This window comes from Protopterus annectens, chromosome 9.part0, assembly GCF_019279795.1.
Source record: "Protopterus annectens isolate FY-2018-M chromosome 9.part0, PAN1.0, whole genome shotgun sequence".
NCBI classification, from domain to species: domain Eukaryota; kingdom Metazoa; phylum Chordata; order Ceratodontiformes; family Protopteridae; genus Protopterus; species Protopterus annectens.
Genome location: NC_056743.1, coordinates 366,855,555 through 366,883,080, shown reverse-complemented (window position 1 = coordinate 366,883,080; position 27,526 = coordinate 366,855,555). Strand labels below are relative to the sequence as shown.

At 44.9% G+C, this 27,526-nt stretch overlaps 1 protein-coding gene across 1 annotated transcript in view; it reads right to left on the bottom strand.

Annotated features, from left to right (window-relative positions):
* XPO7 (exportin 7) overlaps positions 1–27,526 on the bottom strand; it is a 4,001,819-nt gene that overhangs the window by 2,975,285 nt on the left and 999,008 nt on the right. Inside the window, exon 10 of the mRNA XM_044082110.1 lies at positions 14,921–15,093. Coding sequence (XP_043938045.1) covers positions 14,921–15,093 — 173 coding nt within the window. The remainder of the gene's footprint in view (positions 1–14,920; positions 15,094–27,526) is intronic.

The following is a 27,526-nucleotide window of genomic DNA, read 5'->3' as shown; positions in this document are numbered from 1 at the left end:
TTTACACACACACATATTTACACCAAAAAGTCTGACATTTTTTTTCAGTCTGACGTATTACAATCTTATCAAATAAGCACCTCAGAAGCCAAAAACACGTGTGGTATACACGAACCAAATTTAAGGTTCATAGGAATCTACAAAAGACACAATGCACAAAACGCTCAACTGCTTCACCACATTATTCGTTCCTTGTTGTGCCCCCAGCTATGCAAATATTGTACAAAATATTTGGGAGAAAAAATTTCTCCTTAACTCCAGGTTTAAGGATTGTTGGTGCCTTTATAAAAGGTACCTTGATGACCTATGTTTCTTTTGGGTTGAGTGCTGAAAAGTTAACTGAGTTCATTCAGTACATTAATGGTACTACAGAATTTCTTCGGTTTACCTACAATATTACCAAGGAAGAATTAAATTACTTAGATGTTACCATTTATAAAGACCATAGTAATAAGGTATTTGGGTCCAGAGTATATAGGACACCAACTTTAGATTTTGAAAAAGAATGCATTAATTTAAAAACAACTGAAGAATAATTAATGACAAGGTACTTGATTACCAAAAATGCCACGGAGCTTTAATGAGTGATCTAACACCTTTTGTTTGCTGTAATGTCACAAAAAGGCCAAACTCTGTAAAAAGTCAGAATTACTTGCAAAAAAATATATAATAATCCACTGAGAAGCTTTCTCCAATCTCGAATATGACAAGACAATTCTCCGTCAATTCCAATACAGTGTGTTGTCTCCCCAAAAGATATCACACGAATAACGGCTATAAACTAAATTTATTGACTAAACGGCAAAAAGCTGCTTGTAGAAGTCCAAGCAGCCCAATGTAAAACTACACACTGACAAGCGTACTAGCGTACTGACAAACAAACCAACGAAAAACAAAACGCTTGTTGCACAATACTAAAATACTTTTAAGATATATTAGAACTTGTAAAATACATGTAAAACAAACGAACTGTCACAGTTAAGCGCTTTCACTCAAACCTCTCGAGCTTCATCAGAACTACTCTGTCATTAATTGTTCGTCTTTTGAAACTTCTTTGGTGCCAAACCATCAGCTGAAATTTAAAGCAACAAAGTATCCAAATATATCCAATTGAATACTAATCAACCATATAAACTAAACAATCTGTACATCTCATTCTTGTGTGAATCCATCATAAAACTGTAATTAAATTAAAACTAATATGCAGTAACTAAAACTTTGTGCAATTCTTAACAGTTGATTCTCTTATGAATAGCATACATATAACATGCGAAGTCAATAATAATGTAAGCTACACTTGTGATCCTAGATCAATGAACTAACTAAATCTGACTAAATAATTGTACTAGTTGACTATATATTGACTTCAAGTATGGCCTTTAATGAAATATAGTCATTGAGTCCTGGTGGAGTGGTGACATAGGTGAATATTTGCCACCAAGCTTCACTATAGCTTAAAACTTTTTTAGCATCTCCACCTCTAGGATCATGTTTGACCAGGTCTATCAGTCCAAATTTAAAATAGTGATCATCACCATTAGTTTCTATATGTTTAAACAGTGCACTTCTTTCATCTTTTTTCTTTGTTATACATATGTTCATATATACGCTTTTTTAAACTTCTTTCAGTTTTTCCCACATAGTAACTATAACATACTAGACAAACAGCAATATATACTAACATCTTTGAATTGCAATTCCCTCTAATGAACCTGATCTTAGATTTAATAGCGTTGTTTAATGTAATTTCCTTCTTATCAATAATATGACAGCACTGGCTGCATGAACCACATTTCTTAGTATGGTGAGTATCATTTCTACGCTTTTCGATACTAAGTGTATTTCCCTTTTCTAATAACCTTTTAATATTAGCTCCCATCTTATACACTGTACTTGGTTTTTCTCCTATTTTGCTCCTAACTGTTTCATCACCAAGTAATATGTACCAATAATTCTTAATAATCTGTATGACATTTCCACTTTGTGGATTGTACATCAAAATTAGTGCACTTCGCTTGTCTTCACCTAATTTTATATTATGCCCCACTTTTACGTTATTTCCTGGGATGAGTTTGTTGCCTAACCCTAACAGAGGTTTATATTTGGTGTTCCAAAGACTCAAAACATATTTGTCCACATCATCCAATAATTTTTGTTGGTAACCTCTTTCAAGGAACATATTATGTATGAGATTGATCTCATCTACCAAATGTTCAAAATCTGTGGTCATCCTCATAGCCTTTATACACTGACCTTTGTATATGTTCTTTTTTAAATTTTCAGGGTGGCAACTTGCATATGACAAATAGTCATTGGAAAAAGTTCCCTTTCTAAAAATTTTAGAATGTACTTTCCCTCCATCCTTATATATAAATTATCGAGATAGGCCATGCCAACCCTGTTGTGAGAATAAGTGAATTTCAAAAAATCACTACTGTTATTGAGAAACTGGATGAACTCTAATAGTACTTCTTCACTTGATTTCCATATAATATAAATATCATCTAAAAATCTTACATAATGTGCGATATACTTAAAATAAGGGCTAGAAAAAAGGATAGAGTCCTCCCAATCAAGCATGACCAGGTTGGCATAAATAGGAGCACAAGCTGCTCCCATTGCTATCCCCCTGGTCTGCCTTTAGTACTCCCCTTCAAAATATATAAAGTTATTGTCCAGAATGATGTCCAACATTTCCAATAATAAACTCACTTCATCCCACATAATTCCTGCATATTTTCTAATACTGTTACCAAAAGCTTCTAGACCCATGTCTTTCGGTATGCAAGAAAAAAGATCAATAACATCAATTGTAACGAATATATAATCATCATTCCATATTTGTGTGGGGAAATTCCTCAAGAAGTCCCAGGAATCTTTTACTAGATGTGATATAAAATTATAAATATGTTTCAGTTTAACATCAATGTATTTCCCCATAGGATAAGTCTTGGATTTACTCCCAGATATAATGGGTCTAAACGGGGGGTCCATTACATTTTTGTTAATTTTTGGTATACCAACAATAGTAGCTGTTCTAGGGCTCTTCACCTTTAAAAACTTGTAAATATCTTTGTTTATTCTACCATCAATCAAAAATTCTTCAATGTAACTATCTATTCTCTGATGTGCTATACTGATTTCATTCAAAGATATAGTCACATAGTTGCCAGATTCATATAATATTTGATGCATCTTGTTGCTGTATGCCAAATGATCATAAAGTACTATCCCCCACCCTTATCCGGTTGCATGACGCTGATGCTGGTCTGTAAATTTTTTAATACCTCACTTTCTTTAGGGGTTAAGCTGGATTCCTGAGTAACCTTCTTATGCTCTTTGTACAATCTATAAATGTCTCTAGAAACAATTCTCTCATATATCTCTATAGTGGGATGTTGATCCAGTATAAATGTACTTGGAGCTCTAATTGTTGATGTTGCACATTAGTACTAATTGTATTACTGGGAGTTTTACTGAAAAAGACCGCTAGATTTAACTTCCGGGTGAATTTCTTTAATTCAACTATGCTGTCTACTAATGGAAACTTGGGGGTAGGTATGAACTTCATTCCCTTGTATAGTAAGGAGAAATGTGTCTTAGTAATTGCTATATCAGCATGATTGTAAATGTTAAAACCATTCCATGTACAGGTAAGACCATTAACCGCCATTTCAACAGTTGGAATGTTCCCTCTCTTTCTCCCCTCTACTACCTTTGATTCTTCCAAATCCTTGGTTGGTATCTGTCTTTGCCCATGTCCTTTCAAAGGCTCTCCATCTCCTCTTTTAATAATTGTATATCATCCTTCCGAGTCATTTCTATATCAGGTGTGTTGTCACCGGTGTTCTCCATGGTGAAAAAGAACTGAAGAATAATTAATGACAAGGTACTTGATTACCAAAAATGCCACGGAGCTCCAATGAGTGATTAACACCTTACCTTCAGGGAGAACCGTACAGAAACAAAGGGGAAAGGTATCAGCAGAAAGACAGATACCAACCAAGGATTTGGAAGAATCAAAGTTAGTAGAGGGGAGAAAGAGGGTCTAGTCTGAGGTGGCCATGAGGGGGCTGTAAAGGAACAATGTTTTGAGGGGCAATGCCTATGGAATCTTGGAGGCTGAACTTGCAAAAAGTCTTTAACTGTTGGCACAGACTTAGATTTTTCTTCCATCTTTTTTAAAACCTCTTCTGCTCTGGTGCCAAACAGATGGTCTTTGTTCAGTGGTACGTCCAATAATTTTTATTTGACATGATCTGGCAAGGTCTGTTCCTTAAGCCAAGCATACCTTCTCAGTACAAAAACCTGTGACTGCTGCCCTGCAGGATGCTTCTAGGGCATCAAACCCACATTGCAGGGTATATGCTTACTGATTTGGCTTGCAGAATGCATAAGTTCCTGTAAATCTATATTTTTTGCACAGTCAGGGAAGGTAGATAATTTTTGTTTAATGAGCTCCATGGTATGTTGCTGGTATTTCAGCATGTGAAACTGACAATTTAATGCTCTAATGGCAAGAGTTGCAGAGGTATACACTTTTTTAAACCATCCAAGGCTCAAGAATCCCTGCCCGAGGGGGTGGGATCCTTAGCTGTGGTTGCTTTTATTGCTTTAGGCCCTTGGGAGTTGACCTCTGGGTCAGCAGTAAGATTCTTGAAAAGAAATTTGTGAGAGTCAGGGACTCTGTAATACCAGTCAGGTTTCCTGGGAGCAGGAGGTAAAGTATCAGGAGTTAAGACTGGATTCCATAAAGACATCATCCACAACATCCAGAAAAGGAGGGATAGCTAAGGGACTGTGCTGTGGTAAATCTAAAAATTCCCTGAGTCTCTTTTTGGACAAAGGGTAATCCTGGCATTCCCAATGTAAGTGCTCTCTCAAAATATGTAGAGTTTCACCAAAAGAAAAATCCTCTGGAGCAGAGGCAGAAGGAATGGATTCCTCTACATCTGAATCCTCATAAGCAAATAAGAGGATGTCTTCATAATCAAAAACCTCAGAGTCATCCGACTGCTGGTCAGATAAAGCTGCTGGGGGGGGGAAGTCTCTCTTTTAGTAGGGGAAGACTGGATTCCCTAATCTGCATGATATGGTCTTCCGCCATTTTAAGCATCTGCGATTGTGGCAACGAAGCAGGCATGCGAGTTTGGGTAGTCTGTCTTTTAGGAGTAGCTCATACTCTGGGCCTTAGAAACTAGGTAGTTTTAGAAACAATTGCAGATGTGAAAGTCGTCGTCGGTTTATGTAGAAAATCGGTAGTGCAAAGAACTTCCTCAGAAGCCAGTGCCTGCACAGCGGCTCCGGACCCATCCAAGGTAGAGATATCCGCAGGTTCTGTAGTCAAACTAGAGTTTTGTGGCATCCCGGACTCCGAACGGGTCTCAGTAGTGGCCTGCGAATCCATCGATGCAGGCATCAGGGGCTGCGAAAGCACCTCACTGAGTATCGGCGAACTGGCGACTAGCTTAACGGAAGCGTCGCTTGCAGTTTTGGACCTGTGCGGTCTGTCTCTGTCTTTATCCTTATGTTTTTTTTCAGAAGATCAGTAGTCGGATGGCTTACCGAAGCCATTTCGGAATACGGAGATCGAGAGCTAAAGTATTTAGCTACAATAAGGGCCCGACGACTAATAGTTCGGGCGTTGAACAAAGCACAAAATTGGCAGAGAGGGACGTTGTGGTCTGGGCCTAAACAGGTGACGCACTAAGAATTGAAATCTCGGTGTGGTATTTGCTTTCCACAGGCGAGACAATTAACTTTTTCTGACATCGGTTAAAGCAAGAAAAAATGATTCTCAATGGGGTACTTATCTTTAGAAGACTTCAACTTCAATTTCAGAAACGAAAACTCAGGTAGTGGCCGACCGGCACTTGTGCGAACTGCTTCTGCTTCATGATCTTCGGCAAGAAAGACTGATGTAATGGCTTCGGCTGCCTGTTTTTATACCACTGACTACCTGACGTCAGTCCAGGAACGACAGCAACCAACGCAGAAATACTAAGCCTCTGGTATTCGGGCTGACTGAGGGCTACCGCTGGCAGGATAACCCAAGTGTGATGACTGCATTAGTGAAATACAAAGAAAAGTACAGTTGTGTACACTTACCATAAATGTAGATGTTTGAGTGTATTCATTGTTGCAGTCATCACATTTGAGTTATTTGCTTGCAGTAGCCCTCAGTCGGCCTGATTAACAAAGTCTTGGGTCCTCATCAGTTGCTGTCCCTTCTGTGACATCAGGTCGTCAGGGGTATAAAACATGCAGCCAACGCCATTACAGCAGTTTTTCTTGCCCCAGTTGTCAGGTGCCCCCCTAATAGGAAGCAATTAAATCTATAAATAGAAAATGTTATACCTCCAACAAAAAAACAAATACACCAAAAAAACTTTTGAGCATAGTAAAGGAGAGTAGAGGTATAGCCAAAAGAAGCAAGGGGGCTGGAGGGAGGGTAACCAGGACTGCAACAGTGAATACACTCGAACATCTACATTTACGGTAAGGGTACAAAACTGTACTATGTTCTTCTTGTTTCACTGTTGCAGTCATCACATTTCGGTAGATTCCAAAAGCTAAGGATGGGAGAAGGAAATTAGATAGCATTAGGACCAGCTATAAGGCCCTGCAAGACTGCAGTGGCAAAGCCAGCTCTGGATTTAGAGAAAATTAGCAGATGGTAATGCTTGGTGAAAGTATGTACAGAACTCCAGGTAGCAGCTTCTAGGATGTCCCTGGTATGGACGCCTCTGAGAAAGGCTGTAGAGGTAGATGCAGCCCTGGTCAAGTGGGGTCTGATCCCCTGTAAGGTTTTCCATGGTGCTTGTAGCAGAAATGAATGCAATGGCCTATCCATCTGGAAATGGTTTGCTTTGAAATAGCCTACCCCTCTGCCCCTACAGCAAATGCCACAAGCAGTTCTTCAGATTTCCTTTGAGGTTTAGTCCTGTCCAAGTAGAATCTAAATTGTCTGCACATCTAATGAGTGCAGTATCCGTTCCCCTTTGTTCTGGGGATTAGAAAAGAAGGTTGGGAAATGAATGGACTGATTAAGGGCCACACTGGATACCACCTTGGGCATGAAGGAGGGATTGGTCCTGAGGGACACCCTGTCTGCATGAAAGATGATAAAAGGCTCCACTGTCATAAGGGCCTGGAATTCAGATACCCTTCTTGCTGTAGTGATTGCTAAAAGGAAAGCTGTTTTCCAAGAAAGGAATTTTAAGTCAGCAGTAGCAGCTGGCTCGAAAGGGGGAAGAGTGAGTTTCTCCAATACAAAGTTAAGGTCTCAGGCTGAAGTTGGAGTTCTCCTGGGTGGTCGTAAATTTTTGGTCCCTCTGAGGAACTGTTTTTTGAGCAGTGGATGAGAAAAGAGGGGAGGTTCTGTGTTGTAATGAGCTGAAATGGCTGAGGCATGAATTTTGATGGAGGAGAAAGAAAGGCCTTTGTGAAGAATCTCAGCTAAATATTGTAAAATCTGAAGTAAACTGGACACTGCTGTGCTCATCCCTTGAGACTGGTTCCATGCACAGAATATTTTCCATTTTTCAGCCTTTTTTCTAGAACTAGGCCTCCTCGCCTCTAAAATAATACCCATCACTGGTTTACTGAGAGATGGTAAAGGAGAGATTAGGTAATTAGCCAGACTTAGATTCAGTGTTTGAAGCTAAGGGTGCAGAATCTGGTTCTCCTGCTGAGACAACAGGGTAGGAGTCTGAGGCAGGTGTCATGGGGCCAACAGTGACACACTGCACATGAGGGGGTACCAGTGTTGGCGTGGCTAGTCCGGTGCAATCAAAATCATCCTTGGTTTGTCTTGTTTGATCTTTAGTAGTAATTTGGAGAGCAGAGGAGGAAATGCATAAACAGAGCATCCACTTTCCAAGCTTGTTTGTGGGGAGTCCTTGAGCAAAATTTGTCCAATTGATAGTTCTGGGGGGAGGCAAACAGGTCTATATCTGGGCTCCCCCCATTTGCTTGTCAACATGTTGAAAATCCTTGGTTCCAGTTTCCACTCATGTGGGTCCATGAGGTTTCTGCTTAGTTCATCTGCCAGTGTGCTTAGTTTTCCTGGCAGGAATTGACCTTGTAGATGCACTTGGTAGCTCAGGGCTGTGTTCCACAATGCCATGGCTAGTTTGCAGAAGGGGTAAGAATGTGTACACCCCTGCTTGTTTAGGTACCACATAACAGTGATGTTGTCCTTCTTTACCATTAATTCTCCTGGAAGAATGTGGTCCTTGAAGGCTGTCAGAGCATTCTGTACAGCTACCATTTCTTTTTGATTGATATGTAGGTTAATTTGACTCTGGTTCCATTTGCCCTGAATGCACTTCCCTGCCAGGTGAGCCCCCCATTCATGTTCTGATGCATCTGTTAGGGTGGCAAGGGGTAGTGTGAATGGTAGTCCCTTATTTTGGTGGCAGGCCTCTGCACACCAAAGGTACTCTAGGCGTAGGCAAAGTATGACAGGAATCATTGTTTCTAGATCCTGAGAGTGTTGACACCATAGGCTTTTTAGACACCATAGTTTCCTCATATGCAGTCTTGCATATGGAATTAGAAAAATGCAGGGGCCATGAACCCCAAGGCTTGTAGTATTTGCCTTGCAGATACCAGGGTTTTTGTGGTCACTTGTTTGAAGTAGGTTGTCAAATTAATTTGTTTCTCTGGCATAAGGAAAGCCATCTGGGAAGTTGTATTCAAGCTTGCTCCCAGGAACATAACTTATTGACAGGGTACCAGGTGTGATTTATTTTCGTTTATGGTGTACTCCAGATAAGTTAGCACCCTTTGTACAAAGGCCAGATCCTTCAAAAGTATGTCCTGGCTTTCTGCCTGAATTAGACAATCGTCCAGGTATGGGTATATTTGAATATTTCTTTGCCTGCAAAATGCAATGACTGGAGCTAAACATTTTGTGAATACCCTGGGCACAGTAGATAAGCAAAGGGCAGTGCAGAGAACTGATAATGCGTGTAGCCTGCTTTGAAGCTTAAGTATCTTCTGCAAGATTCCCTGATTGGTATATGGAGGTATGCTTCCTTTAAATCTAGTGTTGCCAACCAGGCGTCTTTGCCTAGCATAGGGAGCAACTGGTGAAGAGTCAGCATCTTGAATTTTGGAATCACCAAAAAGGTGTTTAAAGTAGACAGGTCCAAGACAGGATGCCATGAATGGTCTTTTCTGGGTACCAGGAAAAGTCTCGAGTAGAAAACTTGTCCCTTTTCCTCTTCTGGTATCAACTGAATAGCCCCCATGCTTGAGAGAGAAGATAATTGCTTTTGGGCCTCTGCCCACTGATTTGGGGGTAGATCTGGCCACCCGCTTGGTGCTGGTAACATGTGGAAGTGAAATCTGTAATCTTGGGACACTGTATTTAAAACACATTTGTCCTGGGTAATACGTTCCCAGTTCTTTGCATGAAGAGCAATCTTTCCCCCAAAAGGGGCAGTCAGCTGAGAAGTGCTTGGCAGTTTTAAAAATAAGTCATTGAGACAGTTTACCACAGGGGGAGTTTTATTACTCCCAGATTTGGAAGTTGAGGCCCCCCACTGCTTGGTCCCGAGTGTACCCTGGGACTGAAGCCTGGGAGTTCTACTAGCTCTGGGTTTGGACTGAGAATGTCTGGAAGAGGCAGGAAAGGACCAACTCTTGGAAGGCCAATGTCTACTAAACCTTGGAAGTTGTACTTGTAAAAAAATCTTTAACAGTTTGCATAGATTTAGCTTTTTCCTCCATTTTTTTAAGAACAACTTCTGCCTTGTTGCCAAACAGGCAGTCCTGGTTTAAGGGATCATCCAGTCATTTCGCTTTAACATGATCTGGCAAGGATTGCTCCTTAAGCCAAGCATGCAATGTAAGTACAGATCCAGTTACAGCAGCCCTGCAAGATATCTCTAGTGAATCAAAACCACATTACAAAGTATGTTTTTTGCACAATCAGGAATCAACATCATTTTCTGTTTAAGCAATCCAATAATATGCTGCTGATACTTTAATATATGAAACTGACAGTTTAAAGGCTGTAATGGCCAAAGGTGCAGAAGTGCATACCTTTTTACCCCATCTATCCAGCGCCCTGGAGTCTCTTTCAAGAGGGGGTAGGATTTTTGGCAGTAGTAGCTTTAATGCCCTTGGGTCCGTGCGAAATGGTCTCATGATCCGCAGTAGGATTTTTAAAAAGGAACTTGTGAGAATCAGGGACCCTGTAATATCGATCTGGCTTTCTGGGAGCAGGAGATAGAGTGTCAGGGGCCAAGCTAGATTCCGAAAAGGCATCATCAACAATGTCTAGTACAGGAGGTATTGCTAAAGGCCTGTGCTGGGGAAGGAGTAAGAAATCCCTAAGCCTCTGTAGAATCAGAGAAATCCTGACTTTCCAAATGAAAATGCTCCCTGAGGGTATGTAAGGTTTCACCAAAAGAGAAATCCTCTGGGGGGGATGCAGAGGGACTAGAGTCCTCAGCATCAGAATCCTCATAAGTAGATAAGGGTAAATCCTTGTCATAAGAAGAGACAGAAATTTCAGAATCCTGGTCAGAAGTATCATAAGCAAATTCAGTCCTAGGTCTCAGACGGGGGAAGGTTGGCTTCCCCTGATTACAGTACTAAGGTCTTCAGCCATTCTTATCATTTGTTTTTTAGGCATAGAGGCCTGGCCATGAGGTCTGGGCATCAGTTTTCTAGGCATGGTACGAGTTTTACGCCTTGACGACGATGGCGTCGGTTTAATACGCAAGTCAGTAGGCCTGAATACGCCCACAGAAGCCGGTGCCTGCACAGCAGCTCTGGACCCATCCAAGGTAGAGACCTCCGCAGGTTCCACAGTTGAAGCATCTTGCGTCATACCGGACTCCGAATGGGTCTCAGTCGAGGCCTGCAAATCTGACGTAGCGGGTATCAGGGGCTGCGAAAGCGCCTCACTGAGTACTGGTGACTAGCTTAGGAGAAGCATCGTCGGCAGCTGTAGACCTCGGCGGCCTGTCTCTGTCGTTATCTTTGTGTTTTTTCGGAATGTCGGTAGTCGGATGGCTTACCAAAGACATATTGTGATAATTGTACCAAAATATTTAGAAGTGTAAATATACCGACGACAGATAGTTCGTGGTTTAAATAAGGCACAAAACCGACAGTGAGGTACGTCGTAGTCAGGGCCTAGGCAAGGAATACAGTACGAATTAAAATCTTTATGAGATATTTGTTTTCCACAAGTAATGCAATTATTTACTTTTACTGACATCGGTTAAGAGCAAGAAAAAGTTTCCCCGACGGGGTACTTAGCTTTTAGTTTAAGACTTCAGTTCTGAAACTCGAAATCGAAAATTTCAGGAGTCGGCCGACCGGCACTTGCAAACTACTTCTGCTTCGAGCACCGCATGGCAAGTAAGACTGATGTAATGGCGTCAGCTGCATGTTTTATACTCCTGATGACCTGGCGTCATGGAAGAAGGGACAGCAACCAACACAGGACCCAAGACTTTGTTAATCAGGTCGACTGAGGGCTACTGCAAGCAGATAACCCAAATGTGATGACTGCAACAGTGAAACACAAAGATCATCCAGTGTTGCCTTGGCCAGTAGGGAGTCACCAGCAAGACTTTTTTGGTGGTCCTTGATTTTCAGAAGGACTATTTGTTTGAAGGGAGGAATGCATAGAGGAACATCCCCTTCCAAGGAAAGCTAAAAGTATTCACTCTCCAGGCTGATGGAGTGTGATCCATGCTGCAGAACTTGCTTAGTTGTCTGTTCTGGGGGGAGGCAAACAGATCTACTTGAGGGGTGCCCCACCGGTGGACTAGGTCTAGAAAGGTTTCCTTGTTTAACATCCATTCGTGAAGGTGGGAAAATGTTCTGCTGAGCAAGTCCGCTGGTTTATTTTTGAGAGGTGATGTAAGAGCCCTGCAGAAGAGGTTGTGTTTTGGTGGCTAGCTCCCAAATCTGTAGGGTTATCCTGCATAAGAGGTAGGCTTTTGTCCCTCTATGTTTGTTCAGGTATCACATGACTGTGGCATTGTCTGTAAGAATGTGAAGGCCTGTTTGAAGCATGGGAAGAAAGGCCTGAAGGGCCAGCAAGACTGCAGTCATCTCCCAGAAGTTGATGTGTTGTTTTTGAAGGACAGGGGTTCAAGATTCTTGAACCCTGTAACCCTTTAAAGTTGCCCTCACCCTAGATCTGATGCATCTATGTGCATGGATTGCGTAGGAGGAGGAAGCTGCAGAGGAATGCCTTGGTTTCAGAGGATGTGCTGAATCCACCACCTCAATTCTGACTTTAGGCAGGGCAGAAGGGGGATTTGTTGGTCAAGGGAGTGTAGGTGCTGGGACCATGCATTCTTTAAGTACCATTGAAATTTTCTCATGTGCAACATGGCTTGAAGGAGCATGGGGATCATGGCTGACATGAGTCCAAGAACTTGGAGGAACTGTTGCTGTGCTCCACTAATGGAGGCACAATTGCCTGGTTTAGGTCTACAGTTTAACAGCAATTTTAGAGGGTGTGACAGGTCATGTTTCATGCTATTTAGAATCCTAGGATATTGTCTATGCCTACTGATGCAGTGTTCCTGGCTTCTGAGACTGCATTAAGGACTTGTTCCCTAGTGATAGTAGGGGAGTTATATTTGATGGTATTTCCTGAGGGAAGTCTGAGGGGGAGAGGGATAAAGTTGGAGATGAAATTGTCAGCCAGTAGGTTTGCTATATCTTCTGGCTCTGTATAGGTGGCTCCAATTTACACTTAGCTCTTGACATAGCACATACTGCAGGGGATGATGACGATTACAGTACAATGCACACATTTTTTTTACAATACACTGACCCTTAACTTGACATAGCAGATACTGCAGGGGATGGTGACGATTACAGTACAATGCACACATTTTTTACAAGACACTGACCCTTAACTTGACATAGCAGATACTGCACGGGATGGTGACTATTACAGTACAATGCACACATTTTCTACAAGACACTGACCCTTAACTTGACATAGCAGATACTGCAGGGGATGGTGACGATTACAGTACAATGCACACATTTTTTTTACAAGACACTGACCCTTAACTTGACATAGCAGATACTACAGTGGATGATTCTTACAATACACTGAAATGGCTAATATTTTCACTGTATACATGATGCACTATGCTCACAGGCTGAACCTGAAAAGTGTCTACATGGATGAGGGCACTAGGCTGGTAAAGAAATACACGAATGTCATACACAGACACAAATACATTATATGCATTACACCCACACATGGATCTACTTCAGCAATGTAAATGTTGAGTATAATGAGACTCAGTCAAATTACTTTTCAGTCACATGAAGTAGACCCATATTATATACATGTATGTATGTACACACACACATATATATATATATATATATATATATATATACACACACACACACACACACACACACACACACACACACACACACACACACACACACACACACACACACACACACGAGTCTACTTTGATTCACTGAAAATTCACTTCACTGAATTTCAAAACACTTGCACCAAATTGCTCTAAGCTCAAATCACGGAAAAAACTAATTTCACTGAATTTAAGTACTACTGAGCAAATAAAATGTATATGCCCTTTACTCCACTGTAGTGCGATCATGGGGTTAGCATATACAGTTATGGGGGTGTGGGAAGCACAGCCCCCCCCACATTCGGGAGTGTGGCGGCATAGCCCCCCCCACCTACTTAGCTTTTATATTTATGAATCTCATTTCAGTGACAGCTAACAATATATTAAATCAAAAGCAGGAGTGGGGCTACAACCCCCCCATAACTATATATACTAACACCAGGATTGCACTACAGTGGGGAAAAGGGCTTATACGTTTTATTTGCCCAAAAGTACATACATTCAGTGAAATGTGATTCAGTGAAATGAGTTTTCAGTGTTTTGAGCTTAGAGCGATTTGGCGTGAGTATTTTGAAATTCAGTGAAATGCGTTTTCAGTGACTCAAAGTAGAAAAGTAGACCCTATATATATATATATATATATATATATATATATATATATATATATATATATACACACATGTGTGCGCGTGTGTGTGTGTGTATATATGTGTGTGCACACACACACACACATATATATATATATATATATATATATATATATACACACACATATATAATAAATAAATACATATACAAACACTATATACATATATATATTTTACACATACATATATACATTTATATATACATATACACACACACATACATAATATAAAATATATACACACATTAGTGGACATACATGCCCACACGTCAGTGTACGTACACACACACACACAAACATGCATGCATTTCGAGAAAGTAGGTACAGACTTAAAAAAAATAGCTATGTTCACATCATACCGCAAGATGAAATGCAAGCACACCAGGAATTTGATAGAAGTAGCTTAAATAAATCTTACGTCAAACGTTTCTTACTTTCATCTCTGCCCAATATCTAAAGTCACAATGAAGAGATAACCCAATGTCCTACTACTGACTTGCATTGGAACAATACCAGTGCTAACATAACTTGTAGCTGTGTTTTCTCCAACATTTCGTAGCTTGCACTGCTTCAAACATAACTACTGCAGTACAATATGTTACTACAGTCTGTACTTACAATTTTACAGGACAAAGACATGGACAGAAAGGGGGTCTACCAAACAGGCCAAATGTATAGTTAAAATGTAAGTATTCAAAGATCAATCAAAAGCTTCAATCATTTACTATACTTTTTTCTGTTATATTTTGCACATCATCAGAATGTGCTGTAATCAGCCATGTGTACTACATGATGGTACATGGTCACATGACACCAAGCATACTCTGTCTCAGCTTAGTGTCTGCACTGAGGATCATGGAGTTAGCATATACAGTTAGGGGGCTCTTACCTTAGGATTATATGAACAGATTCCAGTCTTGATGTAACATATGCTTTTGTAACTTCAGGTGTATATGTCTCCAGTAAGTGAGGCTCCGTTGCCTTTACATATGGAACTGAGGCGGCCAGCCGCTGCCATAGGCTCAGGAGGTAGTGCACACTGTTGGGGGCAAATTCCCAGTGCTGTGGAATAAAGTTAATAGCATGTGATACAACAGGAGAAAAAACACATAATATAGAAGCATATATAAATAAGTGCTCACAATTCAGTAATTCCGGGACAGTGAACAATGTCTTAACATTTCTCCTACCATAAGATGATATATGTTTGTGTACATGTGCATTGTCCCTTCCTCTCTCTGAGGGTGCTGACTTTTTCCTACCATAAGATAATATATGTTTGTGTGCATGTGCATTGTCCCTCTCTCTCTCTCTGTGTGGGTGTTGACTTTCCTACCATAAGATGATATACGTTTGTGTGCATGTGCATTGTCCCTTCCTCTCTCTCTGAGGGCGCTGACTTTTTCCTACAATTAGATAATATAGGTGTGTGTGCATGCGCATTGTCCCTCTCTCTCTGAGGGTGCTGACTTTTTCCTACAATTGGATAATATACGTTTGTGTGCATGTGCACTGTCCCAACCCCCTCTCTGTGGGTGCTGACCTTTTCCTACCATTAGATAACATGTGTGTGTGCACGTGCATTGTCCCTCTCTCTCTCTCTGTGGGTGCTTTTCCTACCATTAGATAATATATGTTGGTGTGCATGTGCATTGTCCATCCCACTCTAAGTGGGTGCTGACTTTTTCCTAATATAAGATAATATATGTTTGTGTGCATGTGCTTTGTCCCTTCCTCGCTCTCAGTGTGTTGACCTTTTCCTACCATAAGATAATATATGTTTGTGTGCATGTGCATTGTCCCTCCCTCCCTCTGAGGGTGCTGACTTTTTCCTACCATAAGATAATATACGTTTGTGTGCATGTGCATTGTCCCTCCCACTCTCTGTGGGTGCTGACTTTTTCCTACCATAAGATAATGTATATTTGTGTGCATGTGCCCTTTTCCCTTCCTCTCTCTGAGGGTGCTGACTTTTTCCTACCATAAGATAGTATATGTTTGTGTGCATGTGCACTGTCCCTCCCTCCCTCCCTCTGAGGGTGCTGCCTTTTTCCTACCATAAGATAATACATGTTTGTGTGCATGTGCATTGTCCCTTCCTCTCTCGTGGGTGCTGACTTTTTCCTACCATTAGATAATATATGTTAGTGTGCATGTGCATTGCCCCTTCCTCTCTCTCAGGGTGCTGACTTTTTCCTACCATTAGATAATACATGTTTGTGTGCATGTGCATTGTCCCTTCCTCTCTCTGAGGGTGCTGACTTTTTCCTACCATAAGATAATATATGTTAGTGTGCATGTGCATTGCCCCTTCCTCTCTCTCAGGGTGCTGACTTTTTCCTACCATTAGATAATACATGTTTGTGTGCATGTGCATTGTCCCTTCCTCTCTCTGAGGGTGCTGACTTTTTCCTACCATAAGATAATATATGTTAGTGTGCATGTGCACTGTCCCTCTCTCTCTGTGGGTGATTTTTCCTACCATAAGAAAATTTATGATTGTGTGCATGTGCATTCTCTCTCTCTCTGTGGGTGCTTTTCCTACCATAAGATAATATATGTTTGTGTGCATTGCCCCTCTCTCTCTGTGGGTGCTGAGTTTTTTCCTACCATAAGATAATACATGTTTGTATGCATGTGCATTGTCTCTCTCTCTCTCTCTGTGGGTGCTTTTTCCCACAATTAGATAATATATGTTTGTGTGCATGTGCATTGACCCTTCCTCTCTCTGAGGGTGCTGACTTTCCTACAATTAGATAATATGTGTGTGTGCATGTGCATTGTCCCTCTCTCTCTCTCTGTGGGTGGTTTTTCCTACCATTAGATAATATATGTTTGTATGCATGTGCATCGTCTCTCTCTCTCTCTCTGAGTGCTTTTCCTACCATAAGATAATATAGGTCTGTGTGCTTGTACATTGTCCCTTCCTCTCTCTGAGGGTGCTGACTTTTTCCTACCATAAGATAATGTACGTTTGTGTGCATGTGCATTGTCCCTTCCTCTCTCTGAGGGTGCTGACTTTTTTCCTACAATTAGATAATATATGTTTGTGTGCACATGCATTGTCCCTTCCTCTCTCTGAGGGTGCTGACTTTTTCCTGCCATAAGATAATATATGTTTGTGCACATGTGCATTGTCCCTTCCTCTCTCTGTGGGTGCTGACTTTTTCCTACCATTAGATAATATATGTGTGTGTGCACGTGCATTGCCCCTCTCTCTCTCTGAGGGTGCTGACTTTTTCCTACCATAAGATAATATATGTGTGTGTGCATGTGCATTGGCCCTTCTTCTCTGTGTGGGTGCTGACTTTTTCCTACAATTAGATATGTGTGTGCATGTGCATTGCCCCTCTCTCTCTGTGGGTGCTTTTTCCTACTATAAGATAATATAGGTTTCTGTGCATGTGCATTGTCCCTTCCTCTCTCTGAGGGTGCTGACTTTTTCCTACAATTAGATAATATATGTTTGTGTGCATGTGCATTGTCCCTTCCTCTCTCTGACAGAGCTGACTTTTTCCTACCATAAGATAATATATGTTTGTGTGCATGTGCATTGTCCCTTCCTCTCTCTGTGGGTGCTGACTTTTTCCTACCATAAGATAATATATGTTTGCGTGCATGTGCATTGTTGCTCTTTAGTGCTTGCAACGCTAACAGCACCGCTCTCATCTCCAGAACGTTGATATGCAGGGAGGTCTCTGTATCATTCCACATGCCTTGGACTGTCCTGCCTGAGCAATGCTCCCCCCACCCGAGGCGGGAAGCGTCCGTGGTCACCGTGGCGATGGGGGGAGAGGTGCAGAAGGGAGGGCCCGTATGGAAGTTTGATGCTTGGAGCCACCATAGTAACACCCTTCTGCAAGCCTTGCTGATAGCAATGGGATGGTGGAGAGGGAGGGATAGGAAGGACCATTGCACTAACAGAGTCCATTGCAGGACTCGCATGTTCAAACAGGCGCATGGAAGGAGTGTAATCGCTGCTGCCATGGAGCCTAGTGCCCTCAGGATCAATTCCGCTGGTGAAGCCTCTGAATGAAGGATAGTCCGCACATGAAGTTGAAGATTTCTGATTCTCTCCGCAGTTAGGAAGGCTTGCAAATCTCTGGTGTTTATTCTGGCACCTATAAATTCTATGATCTGTGTTGGAGCCAGTAGGGATTTGCCGACATTGATAGTAATGCCTAGTTGTGGGGCTAGATGGAGAAAGAAGTCACTGGCTGAGCAAAGTAGATGCCTTGTTGGTGCGGTCAGGAGCCAGTCGTCCAGGTACGGGAAGACCTGAATTCCCTGGAGTCTCAGGTGGGCCGCAATCACTGCTAACACTTTGGTGAACACCCGGGGGGCTGTGGTGAGGCCAAAGGGAAGGACCCTGAACTGATAGTGACTGGCTCCCAGCCGGAAGCGAAGGAACCTCCTGGATCGTTGGTCCATTAAGATGTGGTAATACGCATCCTTGAGGTCTATAGAGCACATCCAATCGTTCTCCCTCAGGAGGGGGAGGATAGATTGAAGAGTGACCATTCGGAATTTTTCCTTGATTACTGACAGGTTCAAGCGGGAAAGGTCTAGGATGGGTCTCAGATCCCCCGTCTTTTTTGGCACCAAAAAGAACCTGGAGTAGAACCCTAATCCGAGCTGGTCTTGGGGGACGGGCTGGATGGCTCTTTTTCTTAGCAGCTGCTGTATTTCTGCGGCTGCGGCCTCCCTGTGATCGGGTGGTACATCGGGGAGGTTCTTGGATTGGGGGACATGGAGAATTGGTATTTTGTACCCTCTGGATATGATGCGAAGCACCCAGCGGTCTGTTGTGATGGACTCCCATGCCGCTAGATGCTTAGAAAAACGCCCCCCCGACTGCCTCCAGAGTGGAGCAGCTGGGCAACCCCTCAGGGCTGCTGCGCGAGCCGTTCAGAGAAAGGTTCTCTGGACCCGAAATTTCTCGGAGCCCCTCTGCCCCTAGGGCGACGTCCTCCCTGTCCACCTCTGCCAAGGTAGGACTGGTTGTCCGGAGCTGGTTGGGAATGTTGTGATTTTCGGAACCACATCTTCTTCTGCCCCTTTTGGTTCCTTGAAGAGGACCGCTGGGGAGCAGAGAAGCGGACTCCGACGGCAGACAACGTCTTCCCGTCCTTCTCGCTCTGGACAAGCGTCTCGCGAACTGTTTTGCCAAAAAGGGCAGAACCATCAAAGGCGTCGAAGGACGCTTTAAAGGGCTCCGTAAAGTCGCAATGACGGAGCCAGGCCTGACGTCTCATGACTAGGCCTGCTCCGCTGGCCCTAGCGGCTCCCTCTGTGGCGTGGGACAATAGCCGCATAGAGGTGTTTGAAATAGATCTCAGAGTGGCCATTCGGGTGGAGTACAATTGTTTATCCTCCTCCGACATGGACTCAGGGGGGGGTGCAGCGTATTCTTTGATAAGATCCCGCTGCATCCTGATGACATGTGCCATATAGTTCAGATACCTTACTGAGAAGGTCGCTGAACTAAAGACTCGCTTCCCTAAGCGATCCATCAAACAGGACTCTTTGCTCGGTGGATGGACTGAGGGACTCTCCTGAGCCAATTCCCTCTTTGTGGCTGCCACCGTCAACATGGCATCTACAGGGGGGCCCTTACTCCAATGAGACTGGTCTGAGGGGGGGCTAAGAATCCTGTCCAGTCATTTGGGTATTGGCTCCACGGTGTCCGGATCCTTCCATGCCCTGGTGGTAATAAGGTCCACCAGGGGATCGGCTGGAGGGGACACCCAGGAGGTAGACGGGCCTGCCTCGAATGCCTCCAGAAACACGGACTCGTCAGAGGAAGACTTGGGGGCAGACCACCCCCCTCTGATTCTTAGCAACTCCATGATGTCTCCAAAGGAGACATCCTCAGGGGGTGATCTTGGGGAGCCTTCCCCTTCCTCCAAGTCTGTGTCCTCGGTTAAGGACTCAGGGGAGTCCACGTGCCTCCTTTTGCACTTATGCTTGCAGGGAGCTTCCTCGGGGGGACTGTCCGAGGAGGCCTTGCCAGCAACATCTTGTTCCAATGGAACTATCTGTGACATCGAAGCAGGCTGTCCCTTTGGCCGGGTGATGGAAGCCTGGCCCAGCAGAGAGGGAGTGCAGGGAGGAGTCGATGCAAGGACCGGGGTCCGATGCTCTCAACAGAGCCCTCTCCACAACATCGAATGCCGAGGGAGAGCCACTCTCCAATGGATCCGAAAGTCGGCTCCCACTCGGATCCGATGAAGGGATCTGAGCCGGCGCCGAGACCGTCGGATCCGAGGGACCAGTGTGCTCCGACCTGGACGGAGCCGAAGGCACACTGAATCCCCCGGATCCGAAGCTCGGACCACGGCTCCGAGAAGTCGGATCCGACAGACTCAAGGGTAGGGTCGGATCCGAAGTACCAAGTACTGTCGGCGCCGACCCACCCCCGGCTCCAAGGCTGCTCGGCTCCAAGCGCTCCGAACCCGGGTAGCAGGTCGAAGAAGGAGCAATTGGGTGGAAAAAAGGTGTCGAGCTCCCCAACTGAGTGGGGGGGAGGCAAGAGCACTCCCATCTGCAGCTGGGCCTGGATGAACCTTCGCATCATCCGGTCCAAGTCTGCATCAGATAAACTGAATGTAGATCTCGAAGAGGCCACCGAGGCAGGCCTGGAATGCCGCCTCGATGACCTCGACGTAGATCAGGTCTCCTCCTCCTCAGGCCCCGGGGAGAAAGAAGGGGATCGGAGCCGAGGAGGAGGAGACCTAGAAGCAATGGAGGGAGAAGACCGCTTAGCTGGCGGGGCCGAAACGGAGGTCTCGGCCCGCCGCTTGTGGTGCTTCTCCCTCCGTTTCTCCCTCCTGGCCTCCCTGTCCTCAGACACTTTAGCGGGAGTTTGAGTCCCAGTCGGAGGCAGGGGGGCAGGAGTGGCAACCATCACAGGCTGTGATGGAGCCACAGGAGTAGCAGAAGTAGCGGAGGCCGAAGTTGAATCCGGGGGTAGAAGTCCCGCCAGGACCAGCTTCGAAATCTGTTCTTTCAGTGCCCTGGGGTTGAACGCTGCACAGATAGTACAGCCCGAGGTGAGGTGTTCAACCCCAAGGCACCGAACGCACCAAGTGTGGCCATCAGCCGGGGAGAGCTTATGGCCACACTCGGTACATTTAGAAAATATGGCTTTTGGGGCCTCAGCCATTCCCTTTTTACACAGACACACTATACAAATATTACTTTAAACAAAAAAAGTATTTCCTGACCAGAAATAATTCAAAAAGTTAACTTTTTTTGACTTATCTGACAGAGCTCAAAAAGATCCAGCCATCACAAGCGCGGCAAACTAGATCTGAGGTCATGGAGGGTTAGCAGGAGATTATGGGTGAAGGGAGGGGCTAGGAGCTCGGATCCATTAGCTTGAAACAAGTTGCCGGCTCGGATCCGATATCGGATCTGTAACCCACAGGTTCAAGACAAATGAACATTCCTACTTCAGATTATATGTTTGTGTGCATGTGCATTGTCCCTTCCTCTCGGATGCTGACTTTTTCCTACCATAAGATAATATATGTTTGCGTGCATGTGCATTGTCCCTTCCTCTCTCTGAGGGTGCTGACTTTTTCCTACAATTAGATAATATATGTTTGTGTGCATGTACATTGTCCCTTCCTCTCTCTGACAGTGCTGACTTTTTCCTACCATAAGATAATAAGAAGTTATGTACCTACCATAACGTTCCATGTTAGTTGTCTTCTCTCGCCTTCTTTCTTGCTTGATGGGTTCGGAGCCGATCCTCGGCTCCGACTCGGCACTTGCTAAGCTCGAGAGTCACTTTTACCAGCTCGAGGCAGCCCCATATCCCATGATGCAAGGCGGTAAGTACCCAGATCTCGTTTGATGACAAAGGGCAATAGCACCAAGCATAAAAACACTTCCAAAAGGAAGAAAGAAAACTTACAGGATGGAAGAAGGACCAGATCTGAATGGTCTTCAGCATAATAATTTCTTATAGAAAGGTCTGTCCAGGCCTGGGGGAAGGAGGGAGGGTCGCAAGAAAGAAGGCGAGAGAAGACAACTAACATGGAACGTTATGGTAGGTACATAACTTCTTAATGTTAAGTTGTCAATCTCGCCTTCATTCTTGCTTGATGGGACCGCGTCCCTAGCACCTCTATCCTGGGTGGCTCAATGGAACAGACTCTTGAGGACTGTAGAGCCAAAACTGGCTCTGTCCCTGGAGGCCAAGTCCAATTTGTAGTGGGAAACAAAAGTATGAGGAGTGGCCCAAGTGGCCGCTGCACAAATAGTGTCTAAAGGAAGTCTAGCTTGAAAGGCTGTAGAAGTAGCTAAGCTCCTAGTTGAATGTGCTTTAGGTTTTGAGCACAGCTGTTTTCCCCTGAGCAGATAAATTTCAGAGATGACCGAAGAAAGCCATCTAGACAAGGTCACTTTACAAACAGGAAGGCCTTTCTTATTATCCGCATAGGAAACAAAAAGTTGATCAGATTTCCTAAATTTTTTTGTTCTGTCCAAATAATATCTGAGTTGGCGGTGGACATCAAGATAATGTAGTTTTTGTTCGGCTCTGTCTGAATAGTTTGGGAAAAATACAGGGAGATCAATGGATTGATTCAAATTGGTCTTTGAGGCGACCTTAGGCAAAAAGGTCGGATTAGTTCTCAATGATACTCTGTCTTTGTGAAAGACCAAATAGGGGGGTTGAACCGAAAGAGCATGAAGTTCAGACACCCTCCTGGCCGATGTAATAGCCACTAGGAATAAAGTTTTCCTAGAAAGAAATTTCAGGGAACAAGAAACAGCTGGCTCGAAGGGGGGAAGAATCAAGGATGTCAGCACTAAATTTAGATCCCACTGAGGAGGAGGATTCCTGATTGGAGGCTTTAGCAGGAAAATTCCTTTCAAGAAGGCCCTGCAGAGCCTATGGGACATAATATTGTGATCTGCGATCCCGACATGAAAGTTCGAGATAGCAGCCAATTGAACTCTGACTGTGGAAGAAGAGGAGCCTGCATGAAAAATCTCTGCTAAGAAGTCCAGGACTGCCTGAACAGGGGCAGTGAAAGGATCAATACTCTTGGCCTTAGCCCAATAAGAGAAACGTTTCCATTTGCTTGTGTAAATCCTCCTGGTAGAGGATTTTAAAGAAGCTACTATGATGTCTCTAACTGGGTTAGAGATCAAAGGAAGCCTGGCTAAGGAAGGAAGTGGAGCAACCATGCTGTGAGGTTGAGAGAAGGGATAGACCGGTGCAGCTGACCGGATTGGTGAATCAGAAGATCTGGCACTGGGTCCAGATGCCACGGCTGCACCAAAAGGTGACGATGGAGGAACGGAAACCAAACTTGTCGAGGCCAGTAAGGGGCAATGAGAATCAATTTGGCTCTCAAAACGGTTGCCTTCTGGATAACTTGAGGGATCAGAGGAAATGGAGGGAAGGCATAAAGAAGTCCCTGGGGCCAATCCTGGGTCAGAGCGTCTCTGGGGGGATGGCCTGGAAGAGGGAAGAGAGAGAAGAAGTCTGGGCATTTGCTGTTTTGGGGAGTAGCAAAAAGATCGCAACATGGACGACCCCAATCCAGAAAAATCTCTTCCGCTATAGATTGCTTGAGAGACCACTCGTGAGGCATGAGAATAGCTCTGCTCAATCTGTCCGCTACAATGTTGGTTTTCCCAGGGATATGCGTTGCTACCAGAAACCGATGAGAGGAGATTGCCCATTGCCATAGTCTGAGCGCTTCTCGACACAAGGGGTAGGACTTGGTTCCGCCCTGTTTGTTGATATACCAAACTACAGACATGTTGTCTGTGTGGACTGCAATTGTCCCTACGGGAAGAAAGTCGTTGAGGGCCTGCAACGCTAAAAGCACTGCTCTCATCTCCAGGACATTTATGTGCAGGTGGTATTCGAACGGCTGCCACGTCCCATGAACCATCCTGCCCTGATAATGACCCCCCCACCCGATCAGGGAGGCATCCGTGGTGACAGTGGCTACCGGGGATGGGGGTACAAAGTGTCTGCCTTGGTGAACCTGGGGAGATGAGATCCACCAAGCCAGATGATCTTTGCAAGTCTGTGTCACCAGAATCTGGTGACGCATTGGAAGTTGTTGGTACGACCACTGTGTGAACAGCATCCACTGAAGAAGGCGCATGTAGAAGCGAGCCAGGGGAAGAAGAGTAATGGCCGCAGCCATGAGGCCTAATACTTTTAGAACCATTCTGGCCTGTACTTTCTTGTTGGCTAGAATGATCCTGACATGACTTTGAATGTCTGAAACTCTTTGATCTGTAAGGGTAGCTGACATCCGAACAGTGTTTAAGTTTGCGCCTATGAAAGTAATAGACTGGCAGGGCGATAAGGATGACTTTTCGAAGTTTATCGAGATGCCCAAAAGAGTACAAAGCTTTATTGTGTAATCCCTGGCTTGAATAAGCTGATGCCTGGTGGTGGCTGAAAGGAGCCAGTCATCGAGATACAGAAACACCTGGAATCCTTGACGTCTCAGGTGAGCCGTGACCACTGCCATGCATTTGGTGAACACACTGGGGGCTGTAGTGAGACCAAAGGGCAGGGCTCTGAACTGGAAATGACTGGACCCCAGCCGAAAGCGTAGAAATCTCCTGGAGCGTCTGTGAATTTTGATGTGATAGTACGCATCCTGAAGATCTATTGAGAACATCCAGTTGTCCTTCTGTAAGAAGGGCAGAATTGACTGAAGAGTGACCATTCGGAATCTTGTCTTCCTCACAGACTTGAGTCTGCTGAGATCCAATATTGGTCTCCAGTCTCCCGTCTTTTTGGGGACCAAAAAGAACCTTGAGTAGATTCCGGGCTCTGAATGATCTGTCGTAACTGGCTGAATGGTTCTTTTTTGCAGAAGTTTTAAGACTTCTAACTCTGCAATTTCCCTTAGACCGGGTGGTACATCTGGAAGGGAATTTGAGTGATAGAAAGGACTTTCCTCGAAAGGAATTTTGTAACCCTCGGATATGATCGACTGTACCCATCTGTCTTGAGTGAGGGAACGCCAGGCTTCTGGGTACAGCGATAGTCTTGCCCCGACTGCCTCCAAGGATGGACAGCCGGGCAACATCTCAGGGATGCTGAAAGGGCTTGTCAGAGAGAGGCTCTCTGCTTCCCTGCTTTTTTGGACCCCCTCTGCCTCTAGAGCGGCGTCTGTTGTTGTTACCCCCTCTGCCTCTAGGGGTAAACTGACCACGTGAATCCGGCGTGACTCCTTGGGATTTGCGGAACCACATTTTGCCACCTTTCTGTCCTTTGGGGTAAGGTCTAGAAGGGGTGGAAAAACGGACTCCTACGGCAGAAAGAGTCTTGCCGTCCTGCTCACACCTGGTCAAAGTTTCCTTCACTTGAGGGCCAAACAAAGCTGACCCATCAAAGGGAGAATTTGTGAAGGACGCCTTAAAGGGATCTGCAAAGTCACATAGCCGCATCCAGGCTTGGTGTCTAAGGGCCACACCTGTACCTACTCGCTCCATCAGCAGCATATGATATTAGCTGCATGGAGGAGTTTGCAATGGAATTAAGGGTTCCTAGCTGCGAAGCAATTTTTTCCTGAGCTCCTGCAGCTGTAGGATCCTGTACAACATCACCTAGCTCCTTAAGGATATCCCTTTGGAGTCTGGTGAAGTGACATAGGTAATTCAGCGAATGCATAGCAAAGGTCGCTGAGGAAAACATCCGCTTACCGTACCTATCCATGGTCCTAGAGTCCTTATTAGGAGGATGGACGGCACGGAAGGATCTGCAAGTTCCTTCTTGGTGGCAGCAGCTACCACCATGGCATCCGCGGGACACCCTTAGTGAGGAATTGCTTATCACACGGGCAGTAATAAATTTTGAAGGCCTCCTAGGGACTGGCTCTACAGAGTCAGGAGCAGCCCACGCCTTCGGGCAATAACTTGCATAAGGGGTCGAAGGCGGAGACACCCAGGAGGTGGAGGGCCGAGATCCAAACGCCTCTAGGTATACTGACTCATCCTCAGAGGGATTATTGGTGGGCCAGTTTCCCCTCTGTCTAAGGAGTTCTAGGATGTCTGAGAAGGAGACATCCTCAGAGGGGGATCTTGGGGATCCCTCTGACTCATCTAAGTCAGTATCTGAGGTGATAGACTCGGGGGAGTCTATATGCTTCCTCTTACAAGTCCTCTTTCTAGGAGGATCTCCCGAAACATCAGGAGAATCCTCGGAAGAGGGGGATATTCCCAATGGGGAAACCTGAGGCGGAGGATCTCTGGGTCCTGTAGCAAGAGAAGTGGCAGAGATGTCAACAGGCACTACAGAGGGAGGAGCTAAGGGAACAGACTGCTGGCTGATACCAGTGGCCAGCACACTCTTCATCACCTCGAATGCTCCCCTCCCAGGAAGGTCCGAGAGAACCCGTTCTGAAGAGCTAGGAACTCCAGGGACCACCGAAAGGGAAGTCTCCGAGGCAGATGTCGGAGCCGAGCTCACCAAGGCCGAGGCTCCAAGGGAAGAGCGGGTTCGGACAAGGGTCCGATGCCACTCACCCCTCGGAGGAGACCATGGAAGCCCGCCACCGAATCCCTCTAAGGAAGGTCTCGAAGAGGAGATAAGAGTAGAGGCTGAAGGAACAGAAGGGGGTATCTGTCCCTCAGCCGTAGCAGTAACCATTCCCGAAGACTCCAACTCCAAGCTCTGGGGTAGAGTTGAAGGAGGAACTGCAACGGGGTGTGGACCAATAGCTGTCTGTTGAGACGGACTATGTAACATTTGGGCCAGTGCCTGTGACTTAAGTAATCTACTGACCACTCTCTCTAAATCATGGTCAGAAAGCCTGGATGACCTTGAAGATCGGCTCCAATGGCTCTGTTCCGAGAGGAGAGGTGAAGCCGGAGCCGAAAGTATCGGCTCCAAGGAAGGAGACCTAGACCTCTTCCTCGAAGGAGCCATCGGAACCGATGAAACTATTGAACCTGTCGGAGCCGACAACTTATCGGAGCCGACAGGTAGCCTCGATGCATCGGCTCCAGCCGGAGCCGATACAGCCACAAAAGTAACGGTGTCGGAGCCGATCGGAGCCGACACCGATGCCTGAGCCACATGGTGGTCGGAACCGATCGGAGCCGACACCGAAGTGGTCGATGCAGAATCGGCACCGATAGCCATCGGTGCCGAAGGCTTCGTTAAGCCAGAATCGGCTCCAGCCGGAGCCGATCTCGACTCAGAACGAGTAGGAGCTGAGGCCGCAGGCTTGGACACAGAAGCCTGGGCCTTGGAAGACTTAGCAGTCTTGGATGGAGCCGACTTAGCCGGAGAGCCCTCCGGCTTAAGAAGGCCCCTCAAAATAAACTTATTTCTTCTTTCCTGCAGGACTCTCTGGCTGAAAGAATGACAAATAGCACAGGAGTCCTGCAGGTGAAGAGGCCCCAGGCAGTACAGGCAAGAAGTGTGACCGTCTGTCAGAGACATTTTCTGACAGCACGAGTCACACTTCTTAAAGCCTGAGACCCTTTCTTTAGACATGGT